The 26,984-nt window shown below is 45.0% G+C and overlaps 2 protein-coding genes across 2 annotated transcripts in view; both read right to left on the bottom strand.

Annotated features, from left to right (window-relative positions):
• Positions 1-12,365, bottom strand: part of LOC121270498 (gastrula zinc finger protein XlCGF8.2DB-like) — a 21,270-nt gene extending 8,905 nt beyond the window's left edge. Inside the window, exon 1 of the mRNA XM_041175827.1 lies at positions 12,307-12,365. The gene's annotated coding sequence lies outside the window, so the exon portion shown is untranslated. The remainder of the gene's footprint in view (positions 1-12,306) is intronic.
• On the bottom strand, positions 40-26,984 carry LOC121270346 (gastrula zinc finger protein XlCGF26.1-like). Its single transcript, XM_041175639.1, has 4 exons — positions 26,613-26,984; positions 24,315-25,692; positions 22,826-22,939; positions 40-1,956 (listed from the first exon to the last, which is right to left on the bottom strand). The coding sequence occupies exons 2-4, from the start codon at positions 25,370-25,372 to the stop codon at positions 1,410-1,412; spliced, it is 1,719 nt and encodes a 572-aa protein (XP_041031573.1). The 5' UTR covers positions 25,373-25,692; positions 26,613-26,984; the 3' UTR covers positions 40-1,409.

Genomic DNA, 26,984 nt, shown 5'->3' with positions numbered 1-26,984 from the left:
GGACGGGCAGCGTTAACGATGACTTTGATTGCTTTCTTAACGGCCTCAATAGGCTGTTGACATATCCGCAGGCACCCGCCAAACAAAATATCGCGGGATTGGCGCGATAACGTGGGGATGCAGGCCCGACATCGTCGCGCGTGATTTCCTCCCAGTCCGCAGCCAGGCTCGGGGATGTCCCGCCCGCCTTCACATGCCACATTCGATTCCCTCCCTCCTGACCCGGCAGCTTGCGGCCCAGCACCGCGTTTTGACACACAACAGGCTATACATCGCGCGGTTTAAAAACCGCGATTACATTTCGAACCCACCTCCGAGGAGGCAAAGTTCAGGGGTTGTGGGGGGGGGTAAATTAAAAGGGCGGGATTCCATCATCCTAAAGTCGGAGTTCTGCCAAACGCCGGGAATTTCTCGTCCCTGCATTGTACTAGTGCCTGCGTCGCAGTGTCTGGAGCATCTTGGGACGCAGCAATCACAGGATCCTCTGTTCTTTGCGATGCTGCGGAATGTCCCATTCGTCCCACCGAGGCTGCCGGAAGTGGCTGCTTCCCGGGAACTTTACTGAAGGCAGCGCACGTCTCACATCTCCAAGAAGTGAATAGCAGTTAGAGCCAAAAGCCTAGACACGTGTGACCCCTGATACCATCCAGGGATCTGAGATGCTAACGCCGAGCCAGGGGTGTGTAAATTGAATTCCTTCAATCTTTGGTGCAATCTGTTAAAGTCCGCAACCTGTTCTTCCATGGAACGACCATTTCAAAATCTATCAAACTCCGACCTTCAAGGGCATCCAATCGATCATCCTCCCTGTAAATCTCATCGACGAACCCGAACAGAAGACCCAGACCTTCATCAGTATCCAACTGACAGGCATCCAGCTCACAAAATATTTTGCTTCTGATTTTGCTCTGGTGAGGAAGTGACAACACCAAGGCCATACCTTGTTTCCTCCTTGGGGTAGGCACGTGACCCGTGTCCACATCTCCACTTCGTTCTTCCACTGGTCGTGCGGCTCAGGTTCTGAGAACATCGGCGAGTAATCAGACCCTGACACATCCCAATTTCTTTCAGCCATTTCTCATAAAAGCTACTCAGGTTGCAAGCTTCTGTCCGAAATTTTATTTTCCTCTCATTTCCACACTTCACCATTCGGCAGGCGTTCTGTGTTAGCCTGTTATATTCCTGACAGCCCTCTGGTGAAGGGAGAAACTGGAACCAATCTTTACTTGGTATAGATTTATTCACAGAGTGAAACCTTACAGGCATATACCTCCTAACCCTGCTCCACATAATGTCAGTAAGCATCTCTTTATGCACTCAAGTAATCATCCAATCAATGCCCTCCATCTGTACATGCCTAAACTCAGTTGGTACAATGAACACCCACAGTGAGAGCGTCTAAAAGGTCTCTAATCGGTGTGAACTCGTTGGTGTGTCTGTAGGTTGGACGACTGACTGAAACCTTTCCCACATTCAGAGCAGGTGAACGGCCTCGCCCCTGTGTGAACTCGCCGGTGTCTCAGCAGGTTGGATGAATCGGCGAATCCCTTCCCACACACGGGGCAGATGAACGGCCTCTCTCCAGTGTGAACGCGCTGGTGTGTTCGCAAGTGGGATAACTGAGCGAATCCTTTCCCACACTCAGAGCAGGGGAACGGCCTCTCCCCAGTGTGACTCCGCCAGTGTATCAGCAGAGTTGAAGTGTCAGTGAATCCCTTCCCACACTCGGGGCAAGCGAACGGCCTCTCCCCGGCGTGAGCTCGCTGGTGTGTCAGCAGGTGGGACGACTGAGTGAATCCCTTCCCGCACTCAAAGCAGGTGAACGGCCTCTCCCCGGTGTGATTGCGTCGATGAACCTCCAGCGCAGATGGGACTTTGAAGCCCTTCCCGCAGTCCCCGCATTTCCAGGGTTTCTCCATTGTGCGGGCGTGCTTGTGTTCCTCCAGGTTGGACGATCAGTTGAAGCCTCGTCCTCACGTGTACGGTCTCTCCCTGCCGTGAATGGTGCGATGTTTTTTTCAGGCTGTGTAACTGGGTTCAGGTTCTTTCCACAGTCCGTGCACTGAAACACTCTCACTCGGGGGTGTATGTGTGTGTGTGTGAGTGTGTGTAAGTGTAAGTCGGTGCTTTTCCAGTCACGCTGATGTTTAAAACCTTTTGAAGCAGACAGAACAGACACGCATTTCTCTTTCTAGATTCAAAGGCTGATGATATTCAGGTCCCAGTGAATCGAGAGACTCTGTCAGATCTTGATGTGATGTTTGGTTTGAACTTTCTGTCTGCAAGTCCTCCCCTTCTAATATCCTGTAAAAGGAGTTTACAAAAGTCATCACTGTCGGCACAGGATAGAAATTCAGAACAGACAATTCTAGTTTCGATGGAACGTCCTTTCCTCTCTTGTTCTGCAAAAGCTGTAAATATCTGTCCCACAGACTCTCCCTCCATTCTCACTCTTCTGTACCTGATGTACACCCTCCCAATTCTCCTGAAGGTGCCGATTCCTGCTGGTTGACAGACCCATGCTCATCTCTTACTGTCCAGGACACAAGGACCTGAAAGCCTTGATGCAGGCTGCTGGACCAAATGCATACACCTATGCATAGATACTGGAGGAAAAAATGTGTTTCATGTACAGTGCTGGATTACTTGATCAAAGATTCATGAGCCATGTCAGTAAGAACATTATTCAGGTACTGAGCGGTCATGAACACGGACTCTCTGTCCACGAGAGTGCTGGAAATGGAGATGGGCAATTATTTCAAGATGAAATTGGATGGGTACTTGAAGGGAATAAACCTGCAGGGGAAGGGGGATATAGAGAGGGAATTGGGCTGACTGGAATGTTCTAGAAAGTCGGCATGGACTCGAGTTGCCGAATGGACTTCTTCTATGCTGTAATGACCCTATGACTGGAAATATACAACGTAGCGACAGTACTATGTTATAAGCCTAGAAATGATAAATTAAATTTATTACAGAACCATAAATAATATATCTAATATAGAACCATGAAACAACGTGAGTCACATCTCTGTCCTGTATAAATTTACTGTTCCCTTAAATGTCACCCATCTCCTGGGGAAACCACCACTTTAATTGTAAACATTAGGAAAGAGACCATCCTTTTAGCCAGACAAATAACTGTGTCAAACTGAGAGAGCTTAAGAAAGAGAGAGAAAGAGAGAAAGAGAGTGAGAGAAAGACCTGGGTGAACCTTTCCAGAGTTTGCACCCTCCCTGGATTCACTTCCTTTCCCTTCAGTTCCTGCAAGCCAACAATTTAAACCCAGAATGGGAAAAGAAATGGAAAGGGGGAGAAAATAAAGTGTTTTACTCACAGATGTTGGACACAGGAGGAAGTTTTATGTGTGTGAAGCTAAATCTTCGTTGACATTAAACCTGCGCTCTGATTGGCTGGAGCACCAGGGTCCTTCCGGTCCTCAGACTCTTCCCATTGGTTAACACTTTAGCACATGCGCAGCTTCCCCTTCCCCTTGGACATGCACAGTGAGGGGGCTTATGGGAGCTGTGGCCACCATCACACATCCGGAGCCCCGTCTCCAAACTCTTGGGGCTGGGATGAAAATTGGAGATGGATTGGGGGAGGGAAGGGGGGGGTGGCGGTGCAGGTGGTGCACAGAGACCCCATCCTGACACAAAATACCATGTGGGTAGTCACGGGGTTTGTGATGCCCCCTTAGCCAAACAATTTGTTAACTTCAGGCGTAAAGGTTTAGACGCCTGGGTGACATATCGGGGTGGGCAATAGGTGAGTGTCAAACTGAACCCGAGAGTCAGCACCTTCAAGGGAGGAGAATTGTAAAATGAATTGGGGCTCCCTCTAGGGAGGAGGGAGTGTGTGGGGGGATACAGATTTAAACTTTGAGAGGGAGAAGAATATTTTATGACATCTAGAATTGCCAGTTCTGAATTTCTATCCTGTAGAAGTGGGTGGGACAGGAGAACTTGATAGGGGGCCAGTGATAGGTGGAGGCCAAGAAGAGATTGCCAAAGATGTCATAGACAAAAGGACAAAGGGTTGTTGACGGTGGTGATATTATCTAAGGAATTTGCTAATGGTGACATTAAGGGAAGCAAGCAAGACAAGCTAGTGGCAGATGGCCCTAGTGGGGATGGGGTGGGGAAAAGGGATCGAAATGGGCTAAAAGGTGGAGATGAAACAATGGATCGAAATAAATTTAAAAATAGGAGGGAAAAGAAAAAAATATAGTGTAAAAAAAATTATAAATTATTGGGAAAAGGGGGATCGGAAAAGGGGGTGGAGGTGGAGGAAAGAGTTCATGATCTGAAATTGTTGAACTCAATATTCAGTCCAGAAGGCTGTAAAGTGCCTAGTCGGAAGATGAGGTGCTGTTCCTCCAGTTTGCGTTGAGCTTCACTGGAACAAAGCAGCAAGCCAAGGACGGACATGTGGGCATGAGAGCAGGGTGGGGTGTTGGAATGGCAAGCGACAGGGAGGTCTGGATCACGCTTGCGGAATGTTACGCTGCCCGTCCAACCTAACGGTTGGGGGGGGGGAGAAAAGGCCAAGCGGCCTTTACGTTTTTTAGAAAACCTCATTCCACGAGCGGGTCGATGTTTCCTAAAGCTTTTGCGAATTAAATAAAAACTTTTTCTGGAAAAATAAAAACATGTCCCATCTCACGTGACACAAGTCACATGAGGTGGGATATGTTTCATTACATTTTATTGTATTTATTTATTTTTTTTAAAAAAAGCGCTTCAATCATCTCTGAGGCACAGAGCCGCCTCAGGGAGATTGATGCGCTCTTTCGTGCGCATGTGCGAACTGTGCGCTAGGCCTGACTCCCCCTCCTCCCCACCTGCACAGGTGGCCACCGCTCGCGTATTACACTGGGCAGGCCTTAACTGGCCTGCCTGTGCAAAATGGCGGCGTTCAGCTCCGCGACTGCCCCCACCCACTCCCGCCGAGCCCGGCCGATGCGGGAAAAATTCAGGCCGAGACTGGGAACTGAATGTTCAAGGAAGTTCGGCATTTGGGAAGGACAAGCAGAAAGGAAAAGGAGGTGGCCTGGCGCTGATGTTAAGGGGTGGGATCAGCGCATTAGCAAGAGAGGGTTTCAGATCGTAAGAACAAAAGGTGGAATCTGTTCGGACGGAGCTAAGGAACAGCAAGGGACTGCAAACATAGGTATGGGTTGTTTACAGGCCACCAAACAGCGGAGGTGGTGCTGGGCATGGTATTAATCAGGAAGTTAGAGAAGCGTGTAGCAGGGCTGATACAGTAATCACGGGTGACTTCGATCTGCATGCAGACCGGGTAAGCCTAATGCTGTGGAAGACAAGTTTCTGGAGTGCGTTGGGGATGGTTTTCTGGAGCAATATGTTGAGGAACCAATGGGGGAATAGGCTATTTTAGATCTAGTATTACATAACAAAAAAAAAAGGGCTAATTAATAAACTTGTTATAAAATAACCTTTAGGGATGAGTGACCATAACGTGATAGAATTTTACATTATGTTGGAAAGTGAGGTTGTTCAATCTGAAGCAAGGGTGTTAAAGTTGAACAAAGGAAATTATGAAGGTACGAGGGCAAATTGGATGAAGCAGATTGGGAAAATATATTAAAAGGTATGACAATGGACAGTCTTTAAAGAATTATTACATAGCTTACAGCAATCATAACATTCCTTTGAGGCACAAAAACCCAAAGTCAGTCAACAGTGGCGAACAAAGGAAGTGAAGGATTGTATAAGATTAAACGAAAAGGCCTATAAAGTTGCCAGGAATAGTAGTAAACCTGAGGATTGGGAGGATTTTAGAATACAGCAAAGGAGGACCAGGATAAAAGCAAAATACTGCAGATGCTAGAAATCTGAAATAAAACAGAAAACGCTGAAAAAACTCTGCAGGTCTGACAGCATCTGTGGAGAGAGAGACAGAGTTAACGTTTCCAGTCTGTAGGACCCTTCTTCAGAGCTGTTATTAAAGGAGGACCAAGAAATTGACACAGAAAGGGAGAATAGAATATGAACATAAACTAGCAAAAAATATGAAAATGGATTGTAAAAGCTCCTTTAGGTATGTAAAAAGGAAATATTTGGCTAAGACAAATGTAGGTCTATTACAGGCAGAGTCAGGAGAATTCACAATGGGGAACAGGGAAACTGCAGAGAAGCTAAATGATTACTTTGTGTTGTCTTCACTGAGGAAGATACAAGAAATCTCCCAGAATTAGAGATCCAAAGGATGAAGGAGAATGAGGAATTGAAGGAAATTTGCATTAGTAACAAGATTGTATTGGAGAAATTAATGGAACTGAAGGTTGATAAGTCCCGGGGGCCTGATGATCTACATCCCAGAGTGGTTAAAGCGGTAGCTATGGAGATAATGGATGTATTGATGATCCTCTTCTAAACTTCTATAGATTCTGGAATGGTTCCTACACATTGGAAGGTAGAAAATGTCACTCCACTACAGACCTGTTAGCCTTATGCCAGTAGTAGGGAAAATGCTAGAAACTAATATAAAGGATGCACACTTGGATAATAATGATCTGATTCGGCACAGTCAACATGGATTTATGAATGGGAAATCACGTTTGACAAACTTGTTGGAGTTTTTGAAGATGTCACTAACAGGATTGATAAAGGTGAACGGTGGATGTAGTATACATGGATTTTCAGAAGGCTTTTGATAAAGTTCCCCACAGGAGGTTAATTAGCAAAATCAAAGCACATGGAACAGGCAGAAAACAGAGAGTAGGAATAAACAGGTCGTTCTCACGTGGCAGGCTGTGTCTAGTGCGGTACCACAGGGATCAGTACTCGGTCCCCAGCTGTTCAAAATTGTCAGGAAGGTATGATAATTTTCATAATGTTATTAGAATTTATTGTAAAGTAGAGTAATAGTGGGGTCTGTGTCTATGGGCCTGTGTGTGTGTGTGTGTGTGTGTGTGTGTGTGTGTGTGGGACTTAAGTGAATTAAAGGCAGCTGGTCTGAAGGCTTTGATGTATCAGAAGATAAGCTAGGTTTCAAACTAAGTAGGTAAACGTGGATGAAGTTTTACAATGTGAGGTGTAATGGGAACATTTGCATTTTTAAATAAACCAGACTAGCTTGAATTGAAAAGAGGGGATGGAATGTTTCACTTAGCTAGGAGAAGTTAAGAAAGTGTGTTTATTTTTCCCAAAGATTACTGGTAAAATTGGTACTACAATAGATTTTTATTATTAGAGAGGTAAAGTCCAAAAACATAGTGAAACAATGGGAATTTGCATCCAAAGGGGAAAACCTGTATAATGGAGAGAAGGCTGTGTGTAAAGGCAAACATTCTAAGATTTAACAAGTGTGAAAAGCCTCCAGCCTCTGTGCCCAAACCGCTGTCTGCAAGAACTGAAGTTAAGAAAACTCACTTTGAATTCGACTATTTAGGGTATCTATTACTTTGCCCAGGTCTTTTAAAATACATGTGTTTTTATTGTTGCCTTAATGAAGGTGTAACTGGGAGTTAGATTAATCAGGGGGGCTAGAATTTATTACAGTAGTAATTTGTAAGCCTATTTATGTGCTTAAAATCATTTTTAAAAAATTTAATAAAGGTTTGATTTATTTTGTTAAGAAACCTATAAGACTTGGTGGCCTTATTTTTACTGAACTCAAAGCCTGCATCTCAAAATAAATAAAAATTGCAAATAGTTGTAGCAGCTGCTTCAAGTTTCCCTCTGGGATTTGGGCAGCTTGGCATTTACCATCCGCCTGCCATAACAAAATTGGGGGCTCTTTGCGGGACGTATTTGAAATTCCTTGATTGGTTTGGAGTTGGTGAATCTTAAGGTTACAAGTATGAGAAGTACTTTGAATTCAGGTGTGAGGATTTTTTTTGAAATGGTGAGACTGCAATGTGGCTTTGGCAGTTGCCAAGACTTGTCTAGAAACTAATGTTGTAACTTTGGCTGGTTTACAGAAGGTAATTAAAGTTAGATTAATGGAATTGGCAGATAAGTTACAATTGGGATTACCTACATGATTAAGGAAATCAGACATAATTGAAGGTATAGTACAACATTTGAAATTGGAAAGGATACCTGAGAGACCGAGTTCTCCAATGGGTGCTTCATTGGAATGGGCTCAAATTCAGTTGCAAATGAAAAAATTGGAATTAGAGGCAATGGGAAAAGAAAGGGCACTTCAAAGGGAGCAAGCAGAAAGACAGGAGAAAGAAAGAAAGCTGGAACTGGAATTCCAGGCAAGACAGAAGGATATAGGAAGAGAGGCAAGGGAAAGAGAGAAGGAACGAGAAAGGGAATACCAGCTTAAAAGGCTGGAAGTTAAAAAAGAGATTCTTAGATCCTGAGGAAAGTTCTGATGATGAAAAATCCTTTAACTTAAAACCCAGTGGAGAGATGTTTAAAGTTGTACAAGCTCTTCCAAAGTTTGAGGAAAGAGATGTTGAAGAATTCTTTATTTCATTTGAGAAGATAGCTAAACAGATGAAATGGTCACAGGAAAACTGGACATTGTCGTTACAATACAGGTTGGTGGGTAGAGCACATGAGGTTTATGCTTCACTGTCAGGAGAAGTGTCAGTGAACTACAATGTGGTAAAAAAAGTGCTATTTTGAGTGCATAACAGTTGGTTCCTGGGGGATACAGGCAGAAATTTAGGAATATGAGAAAACAGCCTGGGCAAACTTATATTGAGTTTGAGAGAGTAAAACAAAGTAATTTTGATCGGTGAATATGGGCATTAAAGATAGGGACAACATATGCAGCTCTTAGAGCGGTAATTCTTTTGGAAGAGTTTGAAGATTCAATTCCTTCGCAAGTGAGAACTCATGTGGAGGAACAGAGGGTTGGAACGGTAAGACAAGCAGCAGAGACAGCAGATAATTATGAGTTAGTTCATAGAGCTAAACATTTTTGTTTTTCATGTGTCGGTGAAGGCTTGATGGGCCGAAGGGCCTCTTCTGCACTGTGAGATTCTGTGATTTTCTCATCACCCTTTTAAATCAGAAAAGGATAGAAAGTGGAAAGGTGACAGGAAGGTGGGTAGTCAGGGAAGAGGAGTAGGTGGAAATTCCCAGGAAGTTTGTTCTCAGAATATAAAGGAAGGTGCTGAGGGTAGAGGTGACATTGAAATTTAAGTTGTTTTTATTGCAATAAAGTTGGACACATGAAGTCAGTGTGCTGGAAATTGCAAGGAAAATCAGGGGTGCAGTACTTTTTACTGGAAGTAAAAGTACTGTGGGTTCTGAGAGGTTCAGGCACAGGAAAAAACAGTGGTTTATGTACAGGTAAAACAGGCAGAATCAGTGATAGGTAAAACAATGGGAATGTGTTCACAGTTACCCAAGATAGTTCTGAGGAGCAGGTTGCAGAAATGTTTAAAAGATTTTGTATGTGAAGGGGAAGTCTTTCCATGTGCACATGGTGGAGTAGGTAAAGATGTTAAAATTTTAAGTGACACATGGGGCTAGTCAATCTTTAATGTTATGGGATATTTGTTGTTCAGAGGGAGTGTTGCAGGAACAAGTGGGGTTCGCGGAGATTCTAAACCTATTCCATTGTGGAAGGTAAATTTAAAGAGTAAATGGAAAACAGGTGAGTTGATTACTGAAGTAGTGGAAAAGTTGCCCATTGCAGGGGTTCAATTTATTTTGGGTAATGATACAGCTGGGTCCCAGATGTGAGCGATGCCCATGGTAGTTGAGCAGCCTAGAAGTGTTTTCAACAGAAGTGTTGCAGAGAGAGCATCCCGGATTTTTTCCAGATTGTGTGATAACGAGATCACAGGCTCATAGGTTGAAACAAGAAGGACAAGAAGTTAAAAGGCAGGGAGAAGGTGTGGAAGTTCAATTAGCTGACAGTATGTTTGATGACATTGTTCAGGAAGAAAGTCTGGAAGACAATGCAGCTTTAACTCAAGGCAGTTAGTGGAGTTACAGAAAAAGGATTTGCAAATAAGACAGTTATATTAAACAGCTTACTCAGAAGCAGAGGCAAAATGTGTTCCAGAATGTTATTACCTTCAGGTAATGTTCTTATGGGAAAACGGAGGCCTAGTCATGCTTCAGCAAATGAAAGCTGGGGAGAGGTGCATCAGATTACAACACCATTTGGATGTAGAAATGAAATTCTGAGAATTGCCCGTGAAATTCCAATGGGGGAACACCTAGGAATTAGAAAGACACAGGCAAAAATACAAAAGCATTTTACTGGCCTGGATTGCAAAATGATGCAGTCAAATTCTGTAGAACATGTCACACATGTCAGGTGATAAGGAAACCACAAGCAGTGATTAAACCGGCACCTTTAATTCCAATTCCAGCCTTTGAAGAGCCTTTTACTAGGGTCATGGTTGATTGTGTAGGACCCTGCCCTTCTACTAAAAGTAGAAATCAACAACAATGGATGTGTCTACCAGGCTTCCTGAAGCAATGCTTTTGAGAAATATTACAGCAAAGAAAATTGTGGAAGAATTGACTAATTGTTTTACAAGATATGGTTTACCTAAGGAAATATAATTAGATCAGGGTTCAAATTTCATGTCACAGCTGTTTAAGGAAGTAATGAACAGTTTGGGGATAAAACAATTTAAGTCAACAGCTTACCACCCTGAGTCACAAGGGGCTTTGGAAAGATGGCATCATATTCTAAAAACTGTGATGAGGGTGTATAGTCAGGATTATCCACAGGATTGGGTTGGGAAATTCCATTCCTGTTATTTGCTTTTAGGGATTTTTAAATTATCATTCATTCACGGGATGAGGGCTTGGCTGGCTGGGCCAGCATTTATTGCCCATCCCTAGTTGTCCTTGAGAAGGTGGTTGTGAGCTGCCTTCTTGAACCGCTGTAGTCTGCATGTGATGTAGGTACACCCACAGTGCTGTCAGGAAGGGAGTTCCAGGATTTTGACCCAGCGACAGTGAAGGAACGGCGATATATTTCCAAGTCAGGATGATGATTGTCTTGGAGGGGAACTTCCAGGCGGTGCCCATCTATTCATCTATCTGCTGCTCTCGTCCTTCTAGGTGGTAGTGGTCATGGGTTTGGAAGGTGCTCTTAATGCATTGACTGGTTTTAGTCTTTTAGAACTAGTTTATGGTCATGAGTTGAGAGTACCACTGAAATTGATTCATGAGAAATTGGTGGGTCAAGATTCAGAAACTGCTCTCCTGGATTATGTATCAACTTTCAGAGACAGATTGGACAGAGCATGTGAGTTGGCTACAGAACATTCAAAGATATCACAGCAAGTGATGAAAGTGAAGGAAGACAGGAAAGCTACAGCTCGTAGTTTTGTTGCTGGGGAGAAAGTGTTAGTTCTGTTACCAGTACTGGGTGACTCGTTAAAAGCAAGGCTTAGTGGGCTTTACAGGATTGAAAAGAAACTGAGTGAAGTAAATTATTTAATAAATACGCCAGATAGAAGAAAGAAGCAGAGGGTGTGTCATGTAAATGTGCTTAAAAAGTACTTTGACAGAGGAGAGGACCAAAAGGAGGTGTTCGTGGTGGTAGATGATGGGAAAGATGTTAAAATGCAGAATTCTGAGACTGATTTTTCTCTAATCAAATTGGATAATGAGGGGGTACTTAAAACTTTAAATGTAATACCTTCCAGACAAGTGTCAAAGCGATTTGGAGAAGCTATTGCAGTCACACAAAGCTATTTGTGGAAATAAGTTGGAGAGGCCAAACTTAGCTGTACATGATGTGTCTGTAGAAGTTTCATCTTTGATAAGGCAACATCCTTATAGATTAAATCCGGTATAGTTATCACAAGAACAGAAAGAAATTGAATTCATGCTTCAAAATGATATAACTGAGTCTAGTTGCAGTAAATGGAGTTCACCTATTGTGCTGGTACTGAAGCCAGATGGAACAGAAAGACTGTGTGGACTATCCACTGGTGAATGCAGTGACCCAAGCGGATTCATATCGTATACCACGGCTGGGAGATTGCATTGAGAAAGTGGGACAATCAAAATTTATCACAAAGATTGACTCGCTAAAAGGATATTGGCAAGTACCGTTATCGGAGAGCGCAAAGGAGATATCAGCTTTTGTGATGCCAGATGCACTTTATCAGATTAATGTCATGCCGTTTGGAATGAAAAATGCACCTGCAACATCTCAAAGACTAACACACAAAGTAATTGCGGGTTTGACTAATTGTGCTGTTGATATTGATGACTGGATAGTTTTCAGTCAGATGTAGGAGGGGCATTTCACTACCTGGAAGAATTATTTGCTCGATTACAAGAAGCTAATTTGGTGATGAACTTGGCTAAAAGTGAATTGGCAAAAGTGCAGGTTACATACCTAGGCCATACCACTGGACATGGTAAGGTGGCTCTGAGAGATGTGAAAGTCAAGGCTATCGTAGATTTCCCCGTGCCTACAACAAAACGAGAGGTTTTGAGATTTCTGGGCAGGAGTGGGTTTTACTGGAAATTTATACTAAATTTTAGCAGTGTGGTTGCTCCGTTGACTGAACTATGAAAAAAGAACAAGAAGTTTTGATGGACACAGGAGTGTCAGAAGGCATTTGACAATTTGAAAACTGTAATAATTATGACACCAGTTTTGGCAGTACCCAATTACGCCAATCAAGTTGTCCATTGGCATAAGCGATATAGGCACTGGGGCTGTACTGTTACAAGAAGATGACACTGGAACTGAAAAACCGATAGCGTATTTATCACAAAAGTTCAGAAAATAAAGCTGTCTTTTTAAATGATGAAGTTTTTTTTTAATAAGGAGGGGTGTGTCAGGAAGATATAATAATGTTCATAATATAATTGGAATTTATTGTAAAGTAGTAGTGGGGTCTGTGTCTATGGGTCTGTGTGTGTGTGTGTTGGGGGGGAGACTTAATTGAATTAAAGGCAGCTGGTCTGAAGACTTTGATGAATCAGAAAATAAGCTAGGTTTCAAATGTTAAGTGGATAAACATGGGTGAAGTTTTACAATGTGAGGTGTAAAGGGAACATTTGCATTTTAAAATAAACCAGACTAGCTTGAATTGAAAAGGGGGGGGAAATGTTTCACTTAGCCAGGAGAAGTTAAGAAACAGTGTGTTTATTTTTCCCAAAGATTACTGGTAAAATTGGCACTATGATAGATTTTTATTATTAGAGAGGTAAAGTCCAAAGTCCAAAAACAATCGCAATTTGCATTCAAAGGGAAAAATATGGATAAAGGAGAGAAGGCTCTGTGTAAAGGCAGGCATACTAAGATCTAACAACTGTGAAAAGCCTCCAGCCTATGTGTCCAAATCGCTATCTACAAGAACTGAAGTTAAGAAAACTCACTTTGAATTTGACTGTTTAGGGTATCTATTACTTTGCTTGGGTCTTTTAAAATACGTGTTTTTATTGTTGTCTTAACGGAGGTGTAATTGTGAGTTAGATTAATCAGGGAAGCTAGAAGTTATTATAGTAGCGATTTGTAAACCTTTTTAACTGCTTAAAATCATTTTTTTTAAGTAATAAAGGGTTAATTTAGTCTTTTAAGAAACCTATAAGACTTGGTGGTGTTCTTTTTACTGAATTCAAAGCCCGCACCTCGAAATAAATACAAATTGCAAATAGTTGTGGCAGCTGCTTCAAGTTTCCTTCTGGGATTTGGGCAGCTTGGCATTTACCACCTGCCTGCCATAACACAATATATATCAATGAGTTGGATGTGGGGGCCAAATGTAATATTTCCAAATTCGCGGACGATAGAAAGCTAGGTGGGAATGTGTGTTGTGAGGAAGCTGTAAAATGGCTTCAGTAGGATTTGGACAGACTTAAGTAAGTGGGGCAAGAACATGACAGGTGGAACATAATGTGGAAAAATGTGAGGTTATCCACTTTGGTAGAAGGAACAGATGTGCAGAGTATTTCTTAAATAGTAAGAGATTAGAAAGTGTAGATGTACAAAGAAACTTAGGTGTCCTTGTCCATAAGTCATTGAAAGCTAACATGCAGATGCAGCAGGCAATTAGGAAGGCTAATGGTATATTAGCCTTTATCACCAGAGGATTTGAGTACAGGAGTAGTGAAGTCTTGCTTCAATTGTATAGAACCTTGGTTAGATCACACCTCGAGTCCTGTGTGCAGTTCTGGTCCCCTTACATTAGGAAAGGTATTATTGCCATAGAGGGAGTGCAACGAAGGTTCACCAGATTTGTTCCTGGGGATCCTATGTCCTCTGTCTTGTGAAGAGAGATTGGGGGAAACTGGGCCCGTATTCTTTAGAGGTTCGCAGAATGAGAAGTGATCTCATTGAAACCTACAAAATATTTAAAGGGACAGACAGGGGTAGGTGCAGGTAGGATGCTCCCCTGGTTGAAGAGCCTAGGACCCAGGAACACAATTTCAAATTAAGGACTGAGGTGAGGAGAAACTTTTTTTACTCAGGGAGTTGTGAATCTTTGGAATTCTCTAACCTAGAGGGCTGTCGAAGCTCAGTCATTGAGTATGTTTAAAGTAGAGATTGACATATTTCTAAATGCCAATGACGCAAAGCCAATGGGGATAGCGTGGCGGGGGGGGGGGGCGGGGGGTGGTGTCATTGAAGTGGATGATCAGCCACGAAAGTATTGAATGGCAGAGCAGGCTCAATGGGCTGAGTAGCCTACTCCTGCTCCTATGTTCCTAAAATGTGAACGTCCATTTTGGAAAGAAGAATAGAATGGAGAGAGGCTGCAGGACTCTGAGGTACCAAGTGATCTGGATACGTGAACCATACAAAGTTGATGTGCTGATGCTGGTACAGGAAGTGTTGTGCAGGAAGGCTACTGTAGGGTATAAAATGGAGTGTTGCTCCAGCAACAGGGTTCATCTGGAGTATTGTGTACAGTTTTGCTCTCATTTAAAAAAAGGATATAATTGCAGAACAGAGGGGGTTCACTCAACTGACTCCTGGGGAATATACTTATTGAGCCTATACTTACTTAGAAGGGTGAGAGATGATTTTTTTTTTATTCATTCATGAAATGTGGGCATCGTTGGCTAGGCCAGCATTTATTGCCCATCCTATTTGCTCTTGTTTAGAGAGAATTTAAGAGTCAACCACATTGCTGTGGGTCTGGAGTCACACATAGGCCAGACCCAGACGGGTAAGGATGGCAGATTTCCTTCCCTAAAGGGCATTGGTGAACCAGATGGGTTTTTACAACAATCGACAATGGTCATCATGAGACTTTTAATTCCAGATCTTCATTGAATTCAAATTCCACCATCTGCCGTGGTGGGATTCAAACCCGGGTCCCCAGAGCATTACCCTGGGTCTCAGGATTACTAGTCCAGTGACAATATCACTACGCCATCCCTTCCCCATCTAAGATTCTGAGGGGAGTTGACAGGGTACATGCTGGGTGTTTCCCCTTGTGGCAGACCACGGGACACATTTTTTAAAATTAGGGGTTTGCCATTTAAGCCTGAGATAAGGAGAATTTTTTTTTTCCTCTCTGAGGGTCTTTAGTCTGTGAAATTCTCTTCCCCAGAGAGAGGTGGAAGATGGGTCATTGAATATTAAGAAGGCTGAATTAGACAGAGTTTTGATCAAGAAGGGAGTCAAGGGTTTTGGGGTGGCAGAAAAGAAGGTGGAGTTAAGGCTATAATCATGTCAGCCGTGATATTATTGAATGGTGAGCAGATTTGGGTAGGAGGGGTGCTGAATGGCCTACTCCTACTCCCAATTCTTGTGGTTACGGAAAAAGAGCAGGGGAGTGGAACAAACTGGATCTTGCAAAGGGCTAGCATAGACTTAATGGGGCAAATTGCCTCCTCCTGTACTGTGCTATTCTATCGCACAATCACACAATTGTTACATTGCAGAAGGAGGCCGTTCAGCCCATCAAATCTGCATCAGCTCTCCAAATGAGCGTTATGACTCAGTGCCATTCTCCTGCCTTTTCCCCATACCCCTGCACATTCTAATGCCTTCTTGAATGCCCCGATTGAACATGCCTCCGCCACACTTCCAGGCAAGTGCATTCCGGACCCCAACCACTTGCTATGTGAAAACGCTTTTTTCTCACATCACATTTGCTTCTTTTGCAAATCACTTTAAATCTGTGCCCTCTCATTCTCAATCCTTTTACAAGCGGGAAAAGTTTCTCCCTCTCTACTCTGTCCAGCTCCCTCAAGACTTTGAGCACTTCTATCAAATCTTCTCTCCAAGAACAGTCCCAACTTCTCCAATCTATCTACATAACTGAAGTTTCTCAGCCCTGCAACCATTCTTGTAAACCTCTTCTGCACTCTCTCCAATGCGTTCTCATCCTTCCAAAAGTGTGGCTCTCAGAACTGTGCACAATTCCCCAGTTGAGATCTAACTAGTGCCTTATATAAAATCAGTATAACCTCCTTGGTCTTGTATTCTCTGCCCCTATGAATAAAGCACAAGATACTGTATGCTTTATTAACTGCTCTCTCCACCTGTCCTGCCACTTAAATGACTTATGCATATATACACCCAGGTCTCTCTGCTCCTGCACACCCTTTAGAGTTGTACCCCTTATTTCATATTGTCTCTACATGTTCTTCCTGCCAAAATGAAATCACTTCACTGTATTGAACTTCAACTGCCATCGATCTGCCCACTCCAACAACTTGTCTATGTCCTTTTGAAGGTCGGCACAATCGCCTTCACAGTTTACAGTGCTTCCAAGTTTTGTAATATCCGCAAATTTTGAAATTGTCCCATGCATACCAAGATCTAGATTGCTAAACAAAAACAGAATTACCTGGAAAAACTCAGCAGGTCTGGCAGCATCGGCGGAGAAGCAGAGTTGACGTTTCGAGTCCTCCTGACCCTTCAACAGAACTGTTCCGTTGAAGGGTCATGAGGACTCGAAACATCAACTCTTTTCTTCTCCGCCGATGCTGCCAGACCTGCTGAGTTTTTCCAGATAATTCTGTTTTTGTTTTGGATTTCCAGCATCCACAGCTTTTTTTTATTTCTAGATTGCTAATATATATCAGGAAAAGCAAGGGTCCCTGGGGAACTCCACTGGAGTTGACTCAATGATTCTTTCCAGACATTCCCTACTCATCAGTATTCCTTTGAAAGCACTCCATGCTCAGTCATCACTTTTCCACTGAAGAAGTCATACGGAATCGAAATGTTGACTGTTGTTCACTCCACAGAAGCTGTTAGACCTGCTGAGTTTTTTCAGCATTTTCTGTTTTTGTATCATTTTTCCTTCATTTGCTGACTTTTCCTGACAATCATCATTTTTAGAGACGCTCCCTAACCTGCATCATTTTCCCTCTGTTTACAGACCCTCCCTGAATGAGCCGACACTGCGCATGCGCCAGGGCCTCGCCGGCCTCTCCAACCCCCCCCGAAGAGTCGGACCTGAGCGAGGGAGAGACCGGGGAGTTGGGGATAATGTTCACGGTTCTCTAGTCGCATCTTAGGGAGAAGATGTTGCCGGTTTTATTTTGGGCTCTGACTCCACACTCGGTCTTTTTAAAACCTCCATTTTAAACCCGCTCGCTCGAGCTCTCTTACCGTCTATCGTCAGGGCCTGCGCATGCTCAGATTACAATGCCCGGGAAGGAAGGGGAATGATCGACGGCGCTCCGGACCTATTAGAAGATGGGGCGGGGCTGGAGGACCAAACGAGAGCGGCCGGTCCTCCAGCCAATCGGTGTGAATGAGGGGCGGGGCTGAGCCCGGATCTCTCTCATTAGCTGAAAGTCTGCATCATTTTGACAGCTGATTTGTCTCAAACTTCAGGAGAAAACTGGACCTTTCTGTTTGTGGCTTTAAACAGATGAAACCCTGTGGGTGAGGAGCAAACATTTCAACATTTGTTAGTGAAATGGATTCATTCACAAGAAATGAAGTAAATGTACTTAATCAGAGGACCGTGAATAATATGTATCATATAACAACACCACACATATCTCTGTTCTTTATTAATTTATTGTCTCCATGAATGCCAGCCACCTCCTGGGGTAACCACCCCTTTAACTGTGAACCACCCCTTTAAATGTGAGCATTAGGAAAGAGGCCATCCTTTTAGACAAATAAATGTGTCAAGCTGATGGAACTTAAGAGAGAGAGACCCAGAACAACCTTCCCAGAGTCTGCACCCTCCCTGATTCATTTCCTTTCCCTTCAGTTCCTGCAAGTCAACAATTTAAACCCAGAATTAGGAGAACGATTTGCTCACAGATGTTGGGCACAGGTGAAAGTTTTAACGTGTGTGAAGCTAAACCTTCATTCCGAGAGAGAGGAGCACCAGCAGCGGCTTTGCCGGGCAGTAATGAGCAGGTGAACAAGCTGATTGTCCAACGCCCACCTCATCAGACAATGAGGGAATCTCTGTGAAGCCATTGGCACAAAGCCCATGCTCTGATTCGCTGGAGGATCAGCGCCCTCCAGATCTTGCCATTGGACAAACCCGGTTCGACCACAGTGAAGGGGCAGAACCCCAACCCGTGTGGCTGGGGGGGGGGGGGAGAAACTTTGACTGCCAAACGTGCTGAGCTGTCATCCAATCTGCAGTATTTTCCTTTTGGAACTAATGGGACACAGTGTGTGCTGGGAACGCCCCTCTCAGTCATTGTGATGTCTTCATCCTTTCCCGCACTGAGAGCAGGTGAACAGCTTCTCCCCAGTGTGAAGTTGCCAGTGTGTCAGCAGGGTGGATGACTGACTGAATCCCTTCCCATAATTGTTTTATTCATTCATGGGATGTGGGCACCATTGGCTAGGCCAGCATTTATTGCCCACCCCTAATTGCCCTTGTCCAGAGGCTATTTAAGAGTCAAACACATTGCTGTGGGTCTGGAGTCACACGTAGGACATACCAGGTAGGGATGGCAGATTTCCTTCCCTAACAGGGACATTAGTGAAACAGATGGATTTTTACGACAATCGGCAATCGTTTCATAAAAACAAAAATACTGCGGATGCTGGAAATCCAAAACAAAAACAGAATTACCTGGAAAAACTCAGCAGGTCTGGCAGCATCGGCGGAGAAGAAAAGAGTTGACGTTTCAAGTCCTCATGACCCTTCGACAGAACTTGAGTTCGAGTCCAAGAAAGAGTTGAAATGTAAGCTGGTTTAAGGTGTGTGGGGGGGGCGGAGAGAGAGAAAGAAGTGGAGGGGGGGTGTGGTTGTAAGTAGGTGGGAAAAGAAAAATCTATATAATTTATTGGAAAAAAAAGGAAGGGGGAAACAGAAAGGGGGTGGGGATGGGGGAGGGAGCTCACGACCTAAAGTTGTTGAATTCAATATTCAGTCCGGAAGGCTGTAAAGTGCCTAGTCGGAAGATGAGGTGTTGTTCCTCCAGTTTGCGTTGGGCTTCACTGAAACAATGCAGCAAGCCAAGGACAGACATGTGGGCAAGAGAGCAGGGTGGAGTGTTAAAATGGCAAGCGACAGGGAGGTTTGGGTCATTCTTGCGGACAGACCGCAGGTGTTCTGCAAAGCGGTCGCCCAGTTTACGTTTGGTCTCTCCAATGTAGAGAGCACATTGGGAGCAACGAATGCAGTAGACTAAGTTGGGGGAAATGCAAGTGAAATGCTGCTTCACTTGAAAGGAGTGTTTGGGCCCTTGGACGGTGAGGAGAGAGGAAGTGAAGGGGCAGGTGTTGCATCTTTTGCGTGGGCATGGGGTGGTGCCATAGGAGGGGGTTGAGGAGTAGGGGGTGATGGAGGAGTGGACCAGGGTGTCACGGAGGGAGCGATCCCTACAGAATACCGATAGGGGGGGTGAAGGGAAGATGTGTTTGGTGGTGGCATCATGCTGGAGTTGGCGGAAATGGCGGAGGATGATCCTTTGAATGCGGAGGCTGGTGGGGTGATAAGTGAGGATAAGGGGGACCCTATCATGTTTCTGGGAGGGAGGAGAAGGCGTGAGGGCGGATGCGCGGGAGATGGACCGGACACGGTTGAGGGCCCTGTCAACCACCGTGGGTGGAAAACCTCAGTTAAGGAAGAAGGAGGACATGTCCGAGGAACTGTTTTTGAAGGTAGCATCATCGGAACAGATGCGACGGAGGCGAAGGAACTGAGAGAATGGGATGGAGTCCTTACAGGAAGCGGGGTGTGAGGAGCTGTAGTCGAGGTAGCTGTGGGAGTCGGTGGGTTTGTAATGGATATTGGTGGACAGTCTATCACCAGAGATTGAGACAGAGAGGGCAAGGAAGGGAAGGGAAGTGTCAGAGATGGACCACGTGAAAATGATGGAGGGGTGGAGATTGGAAGCAAAATTAATAAATTTTTCCAAGTCCTGACGAGAGCATGAAGCGGCACTGAAGTAATCATCGATGTACTGGAGAAAGAGTTGTGGAAGGGGGCCGGAGTAGGACTGGAACAAGGAATGTTCCACATACCCCATAAAGAGACAGGCATAGCTGGGGCCCATGCGGGTACCCATAGCCACACCTTTTATTTGGAGGAAGTGAGAGGAGTTGAAGGAGAAATTGTTCAGCGTGAGAACAAGTTCAGCCAAACGGAGGAGGGTAGTGGTGGATGGGGATTGTTCGGGCCTCTGTTTGACCGCTTTGCAGAACACCTGCGGTCTGTCCACAAGAATGACCCAAACCTCCCTGTCGCTTGCCATTTTAACACTCCACCCTGCTCTCTTGCCCACATGTCTGTCCTTGGCGTGCTGCATTGTTCCAGTGAAGCCCAACGCAAACTGGAGGAACAACACCTCATCTTCCAACTAGGCACTTTACAGCCTTCCGGACTGAATATTAAATTCAACAACTTTAGGTCGTGAGCTCCCTCCCCCATCCCCACCCCCTTTCTGTTTCCCCATTCCTTTTTTTTCCAATAAATTATATAGATTTTTCTTTTCCCACCTATTTACAACCACACACCCCCCTCCACTTCTCTCTCTCTCTCTGTCTCCGCACCCCCCCCCCCACACACCTTAAACCAGCTTATATTTCAACTCTTTCTTGGACTCAAACTCAAGTTCTGTCGAAGGGTCATGAGGACTCGAAACGTCAACTCTTTTCTTCTCCGCCAATGCTGCCAGACCTGCTGAGTTTTTACAGGTAATTCTGTTTTTGGCAATGGTTTCATGGTCATCGTTGGACTTTTAATTCCAGATTTTTTATTGGATTCAAATTTCACCATCTGCCGTGGTGGGGTTCGAACCTGGGTCCCCAGAGGATTATCCTGGGTCTCTGGAATACTAGTTAGGTGACAAAACCACTATGCCACCGCTTCCCACACTCGGAGCAAGTGAACAGCCTCTCCTCAGTGTGACTGCGTTGTTGAATCTCGGCTTAGACGGGGATCTGAATCCTTTCCCATAGTTGAAGCAGGTGCACGGCCTTTCCACAGTGTGAATTCACTGTTGCTCCTGGAGGTTGGATATATCACCGAATCCCTTCCCACACTCGGAGCAGGTGAACGGCCTCTCCCCCGGTGTGACTGCGTTGATAAGTTTCCAGCTCAGACGGGGACCAGAATCCCTTCTCACAGTCCCCACATTTCCACTGGTTTCTCAATGGTGCATGGTTGTCCCATGTCTCTCCAGATTCGATGATCAGTTCAAACATCATCTACACACAGTTCACATAAATAGAAAAATACATAGAAACTAGGAGCAGAAGTAGGCCATTCGGCCCCTCGAGCCTGCTCTACCATTCATTATGATCATGGCTGATCATCCAACTCAATACCCTGCTCCCGCTTTCTTCCCTTACCCTTTGATCCCTTTCGCCCAAAGAACTATATCCAACTCCTTCTTGAAAACATACAATGTTATGGCCTCAACTACTTTCTGTGGTAACGAATTCCACAGGCTCACCGCTCTCTGGGTGAAGAAATTTCTCCTCATCTCAGTCCTAAATGGTCCCCGTATCCTCAGACTGTGACCCCTGGTTCTGCACTCCCTCACCATTGGGAAATTCCTTCCTGCATCTACCCTTTCTCGTCCTATTAGAATTTTACAGGTTTCTATGAGATCCCCCCCTCATTCTTCTGAACTCCAGCGACTATAATCCTAACCGACTCAATCTTTCCTCATGTCAGTCCTGCCATCCCAGGAATCATTCTGGTAAACTTTCGCTGCACTCCCTCTATAGCAAAAACATCCATCCTCAGATAAGGAGACCAAAACTGCACACAATATTCCAGGCCCTGCACAATTGCAGCAAGACATCCCTGCTCCTGCACTCAAATCCTCTGGATATGAAGGCCAACATACCAGTTGCCTTCTTTACCACCTGCTGCATCTGCATGCTTACCTTCAGCGACTGGTATACAAGGACACCCAGGTCTCGATGCATATTTCCCTCTCTCTCTCTCTGCCTTCCTGTTTTTGCTACCAAAGTGGATAGCCTCAAATTTATCCACAAAATACTGCATCTGCCATGCATTTGCCCACTCGCTCAGCTAGTCCAAATCACACTGACATGATGCACTGACCGTATATGTGTACGGTCTCTACCTGCTGTGAATGGTGCATTGATTTTTCAGGCTGTGTACCTGAATAAAGCTCTTCCACAGTCTACTGGAACACTCATTAGCATGTCTCAATGCTTGTACAGTCGAAGCAATGTTTAAAATCATTTTAAGCAGATGGAACAGACAAGCATTTCTCCTTCGAGATCCAAGGACTGATTATCTTCAGCTCCCATGAATTGAGCGACTGTCTACCTTCGCATGAATTTTGCCTCATGATTTGTGTCTGCAAATGATCCCTTACTCATATCTGTAAAAGGGAGTTTACGAAAGCCATCACATCAGTACAGGATGGACTTGTCAGATCAGACAATTCTAGGTTCTGCGGAACATCCTTTCCTCACTCATTCCCCGGAAATCGTCCCAGACGCACGCACACTCCATTCCCACTCTGCTGTGCCTAACATGCCCTCCTCCAAATTCTCCATGAGGTACCAGTTCATGGTGATCGGCATATCCGTGATCACCTCTTCCTGTCCAGGATGCAGAGACCTGAAAATGTCCATGCAGGCTGCAGGCCTAAATGCATATAGATTTATGTATATTTATTGAACTAAAGTTGAGCGTGTAATATACACAGTATTAACAGAATAGAGATACAGGGGTTCGGCGGGGGGGGGGGGGGGGGGGGGGGGGGGTTGGTGGCGGATGTGAGGAAGAACTTTATTTCAGCGGTGAGTGGCCATGACCCGGAACTCACAGCCCATGAGGGTAGTGGAAGTGGAGATGATTAACAATTACAAACTGAAATTTGCATGGTGTACTTGAAACAAAATAAACTTGCAGGGTTACGGGAATATGGAGGGGGAGTGGGACTGACTGGAATGCTCCACGGAGAGTCAGCGAGGACTTGAGTTTCCAAATGGATTCCTACTGCACTGTAATGACTCTATGATAGGAAACACATAACATAGCTACAGTAATATACTGCAAGACTACAAATGATAACAAATGAACTTTATTACAGAACCATAAATAACATACCATTGACCAGAAACTGAACCGGACCAGCCATATAAATACTGCGGCTCCAAGAGCAGGTCAGAGGCTGGGAATCCTGTGACGAGTAACTCACCTCCTGACTCCCCAAAGCCTGTCCACCATCTACAAGACACAGGTCAGGAGTGCAATGGAATATTCCCCATATGCCTGGATGAGTGCGGCTCCCAAAACACTCAAGAAGCTCAACATCGCCCAGGACAAAGCAGCCCCCACTCGATCGGCACCCCATCCACAAAAATTCACTCCCTCCACCACCAAAGTACAGTGGCAGCAGTGTGTGTACCATCTACAAGATGCACTGCAGCAACTCACCAAGGCTCCTTCGACAGCACCTTCCAAATCTACGGTCACTACCATCTAGAAGGACAAGGGCAGCAGATACATGGGAACACCACCACCTGGAAGTTCCCCTCCAAGCCACTCACCATCCTGACTTGGAAATATATCGGTCGTTCCTTCACTATCGCTGGGTAAAAACCCTGGAACTCCCTTCCTAACAGCACGGTGGGCGTAGCTACACCACATGGACGGCAGTAGTTCAATGCGGCGGCTCACCCACCACCTTCTTAAGGGGCAATTAGGGATGGGGAATAAATGCTGGCCTTGCCAGTGATGCCCACATCCCATAAATGAATAAAAAATATATCTAATAAGTACCTTATAAGACACTAGATACATCTCTGTCCTATATTAATTTACTGTCCCCTTAAATGTCAGCCATCTCCTGGGGAAACCACCCCTTTAATTGTGATCACTAGGAAAGAGGCCATCGTTTCAGCCAGACAAATAAACGTGTCAATCTGAGGGAGCAAAGGATGTCAGAACGAACATGGTTCAGTCCTGAATGTGATTTCCAGCAGCAATAACAGCAGAACACAACTCATGCAGTCACTTGTGAACTCGCTGGTGTCTCAGCAGGTGCGACGAATTGATGAATCCCTTCCCACACACGGAGCAGGTGAACGGCCTCTCTCCAGTGTGAACTCGCTGGTGCGTCAACAAGTTGAATGAATTAGTGAATCCCTTTCCACACACGGAGCAGATGAACGGCCTCTCCCCGGTGTGAACTCGCTGGTGTGTCAGCAGGGTGGATGAATCAATGAATCCCTTCCCACACGCAGAGCAGGTGAACGGCCTCTCCCCGGTGTGAATACGTTGGTGTGTCCGAAGGCTGGATGACGTTCTAAAGCTCTTTGCGCAACGAGAGCAGCTGAACGGTCTCTCCTCAGTGTGGATGCGCTGGTGGACCCTCAGTTCCGCAGCACTTTTGAAGCCACTCTCACAGTCAGAGCATTTAAAGGGTCTCTCGTTGGTGTGAGTAACATGGTGTTTTAGCAGGATGGATGACTGAGTGAATTGCTTCCCACACATCATACAGGTGAAAGGCCTCTCCCCAGTGTGAACTCGCTGGTGTCTCTGCAGGCTGGATAATCGAGTGAATCCCTTCCCACACTTGGAGCAGGTGAAAGGCCTCACTCCAGTGTGAACGCGCTGGTGCAGCAGCAGGTTGGATGACTGAGTGAAACCCTTCCCACACTCCGAGCAGCTGAACGGCCTCTCCACAGTGTGAATTCGCAGATGCGTCTGCAGGGTGGATAACTGAGTGAATCCCTTCCCACATTCAGAGCAGGTGAACGGTCTCTCCCCGGTGTGAACTCGCTGGTGTCTCAGCAGGTTGGATGAATCACTGAATCCCTTTCCACACACAGAGCAGGGAAACGGCCTCTCCAAAGTGTGGACTCGCTGGTGTGCACGCAGCTGCCATGAACCACTGAATCCCTTCCCACACATTGAGCAGGTGAATGGCCTCTCCCCAGTGTGAACGCGTTGATGAGTTTCCAGCTCAGACGGGAATCGAAATCCCTTCCCGCAGTCCCCACATTTCCATCGTTTCTCCATGGCGTAGGGTCCTTGTGTCTCTCCAGGTTTGACAATCAGTTGAAGCCTCATCCACACACATAACAGATATATAGTTTCTCCCTGCTCTGAATGATGTTTTGTCAGGCTGTGTAACTGGTTAAAGCTCTTTCCACAGTCAATTCCCTGGAACACACTCACTCAGGTGTGTGTGTGTGTGTGTGTGTGTCTCGGTGCTTTTCCAGCCACACTGATGTTTAAAATATTTTGAAGCAGACAGAGAGATAAACATTTCTCCTTCTCGATTCAAAGGCCACTGATATTCATGTCCCGACGAATTGAGTGACTCTCCCAGATCTTGATGTGATGTTTGGATAGAAATTTCTGTCTGCAAATCCTCCCCTTCTAACATCCTGTAAAAGGAGTGTACAAAAGTCATCACTGTCAGCACAGGACAGAAATTCAGAACAGACAATTCTAGTTTCTTTGGATCATTCTTTCCTCTCTCATTCCCCAAAAGCTGTAAATCTCCATCCCACAAACTTTCCCTCCATTCTGAGCACTGAAGAAGTCACATGAAAAGTCCTATGCTGCCAGATCTGCTGAGATTTTCCAGCATTTTACTGTTTTTACTCTCTCCATTCTCATTCCGCTGTACCTAATATACACCCTCCCAATTCTTCTGAAGGTGCCAATTCATGTTGATCAAAAGATCCATGCTTAGAGCTTATTTTATATATATATATTTATATATTTTTATATATATATAAAATATATGAAGGTAATAAATTTGCAGGGGAATGGGGCTGACTGACTTGCTTGCTCAACAGAGAATTGGCATGGACTTGAGTTGCCGAACAGACTCCTTCTGTGTCGTAATGACTCTACGATTGGAACTATATAACGTAGCTACAGCACCATGTTAAAAGACTGGAAATAATAAGTGAACTTTATTTCAGAACCGTGAATAACGTACCTAATATGTACCACTAGACATATCTCTGCTGTTTCAATCCCCATGAAGACCGATAACCTCAAATTCCCAGACAACCCCAAATAAACCGAAGGACAAGGTTCCACTTTTTTTTTAAAAAAAACCTCTTACTGTAAAAATCAAACTAAAATCAACATCAGTGAAGCCTACATTAACAGACAAACAGTATTTGAATAGACAGGATAAATTTGACTTGAAACAGTTTGTACAATAAAAACAGGCTCCACAAAATCACCAGCAGTTCCCCCTCCCCCCAGCACATTTGGCACTAATTCCAGTCACAGGGTCCCACAATTCTCTGTATTTCCCAGGGGGAGGGAAAGAAAGTGTTTTACTCACAGATGTTGGACAGAGGAGGAAGTTTTAGTGTCTGTGTGAAGCTAAAAGCAAATGCTGGGCTGTTTAAAATCAAACTGTGTGGCTTGGAGGAAAATGGGGAAGGGAAGACATTTTATCAAGTCTCTTCCCCTCCCCCCAGGCTGGCAGTCCAGTGCGCAGGCGCAGAAAGTGCTGCTGACACCCGCCCCCCCCACCCCGAGATGACCCCGGAGCAGGCGCAGTGGCGGCTGCCGCCAGCTGTCGCTCTCGATCTATGTTTTGGAACAGCCAGCCGCCCGAGAGAGAGAGAGAGAGAGAGGGGGGGGGGAGGGGCAGAGTTCGCCGAGCGGGGCTTCTCGCGCTGGCCGGAGCCGCTTGCCTGGAAACCCTGGC

The sequence above is a fragment of the Carcharodon carcharias genome, chromosome 27 (assembly GCF_017639515.1).
Source record: "Carcharodon carcharias isolate sCarCar2 chromosome 27, sCarCar2.pri, whole genome shotgun sequence".
Lineage (NCBI taxonomy): Eukaryota > Metazoa > Chordata > Chondrichthyes > Lamniformes > Lamnidae > Carcharodon > Carcharodon carcharias.
Note: the sequence above shows the minus strand (reverse complement) of the source record. Positions and strands in the feature narration are given on the sequence as shown.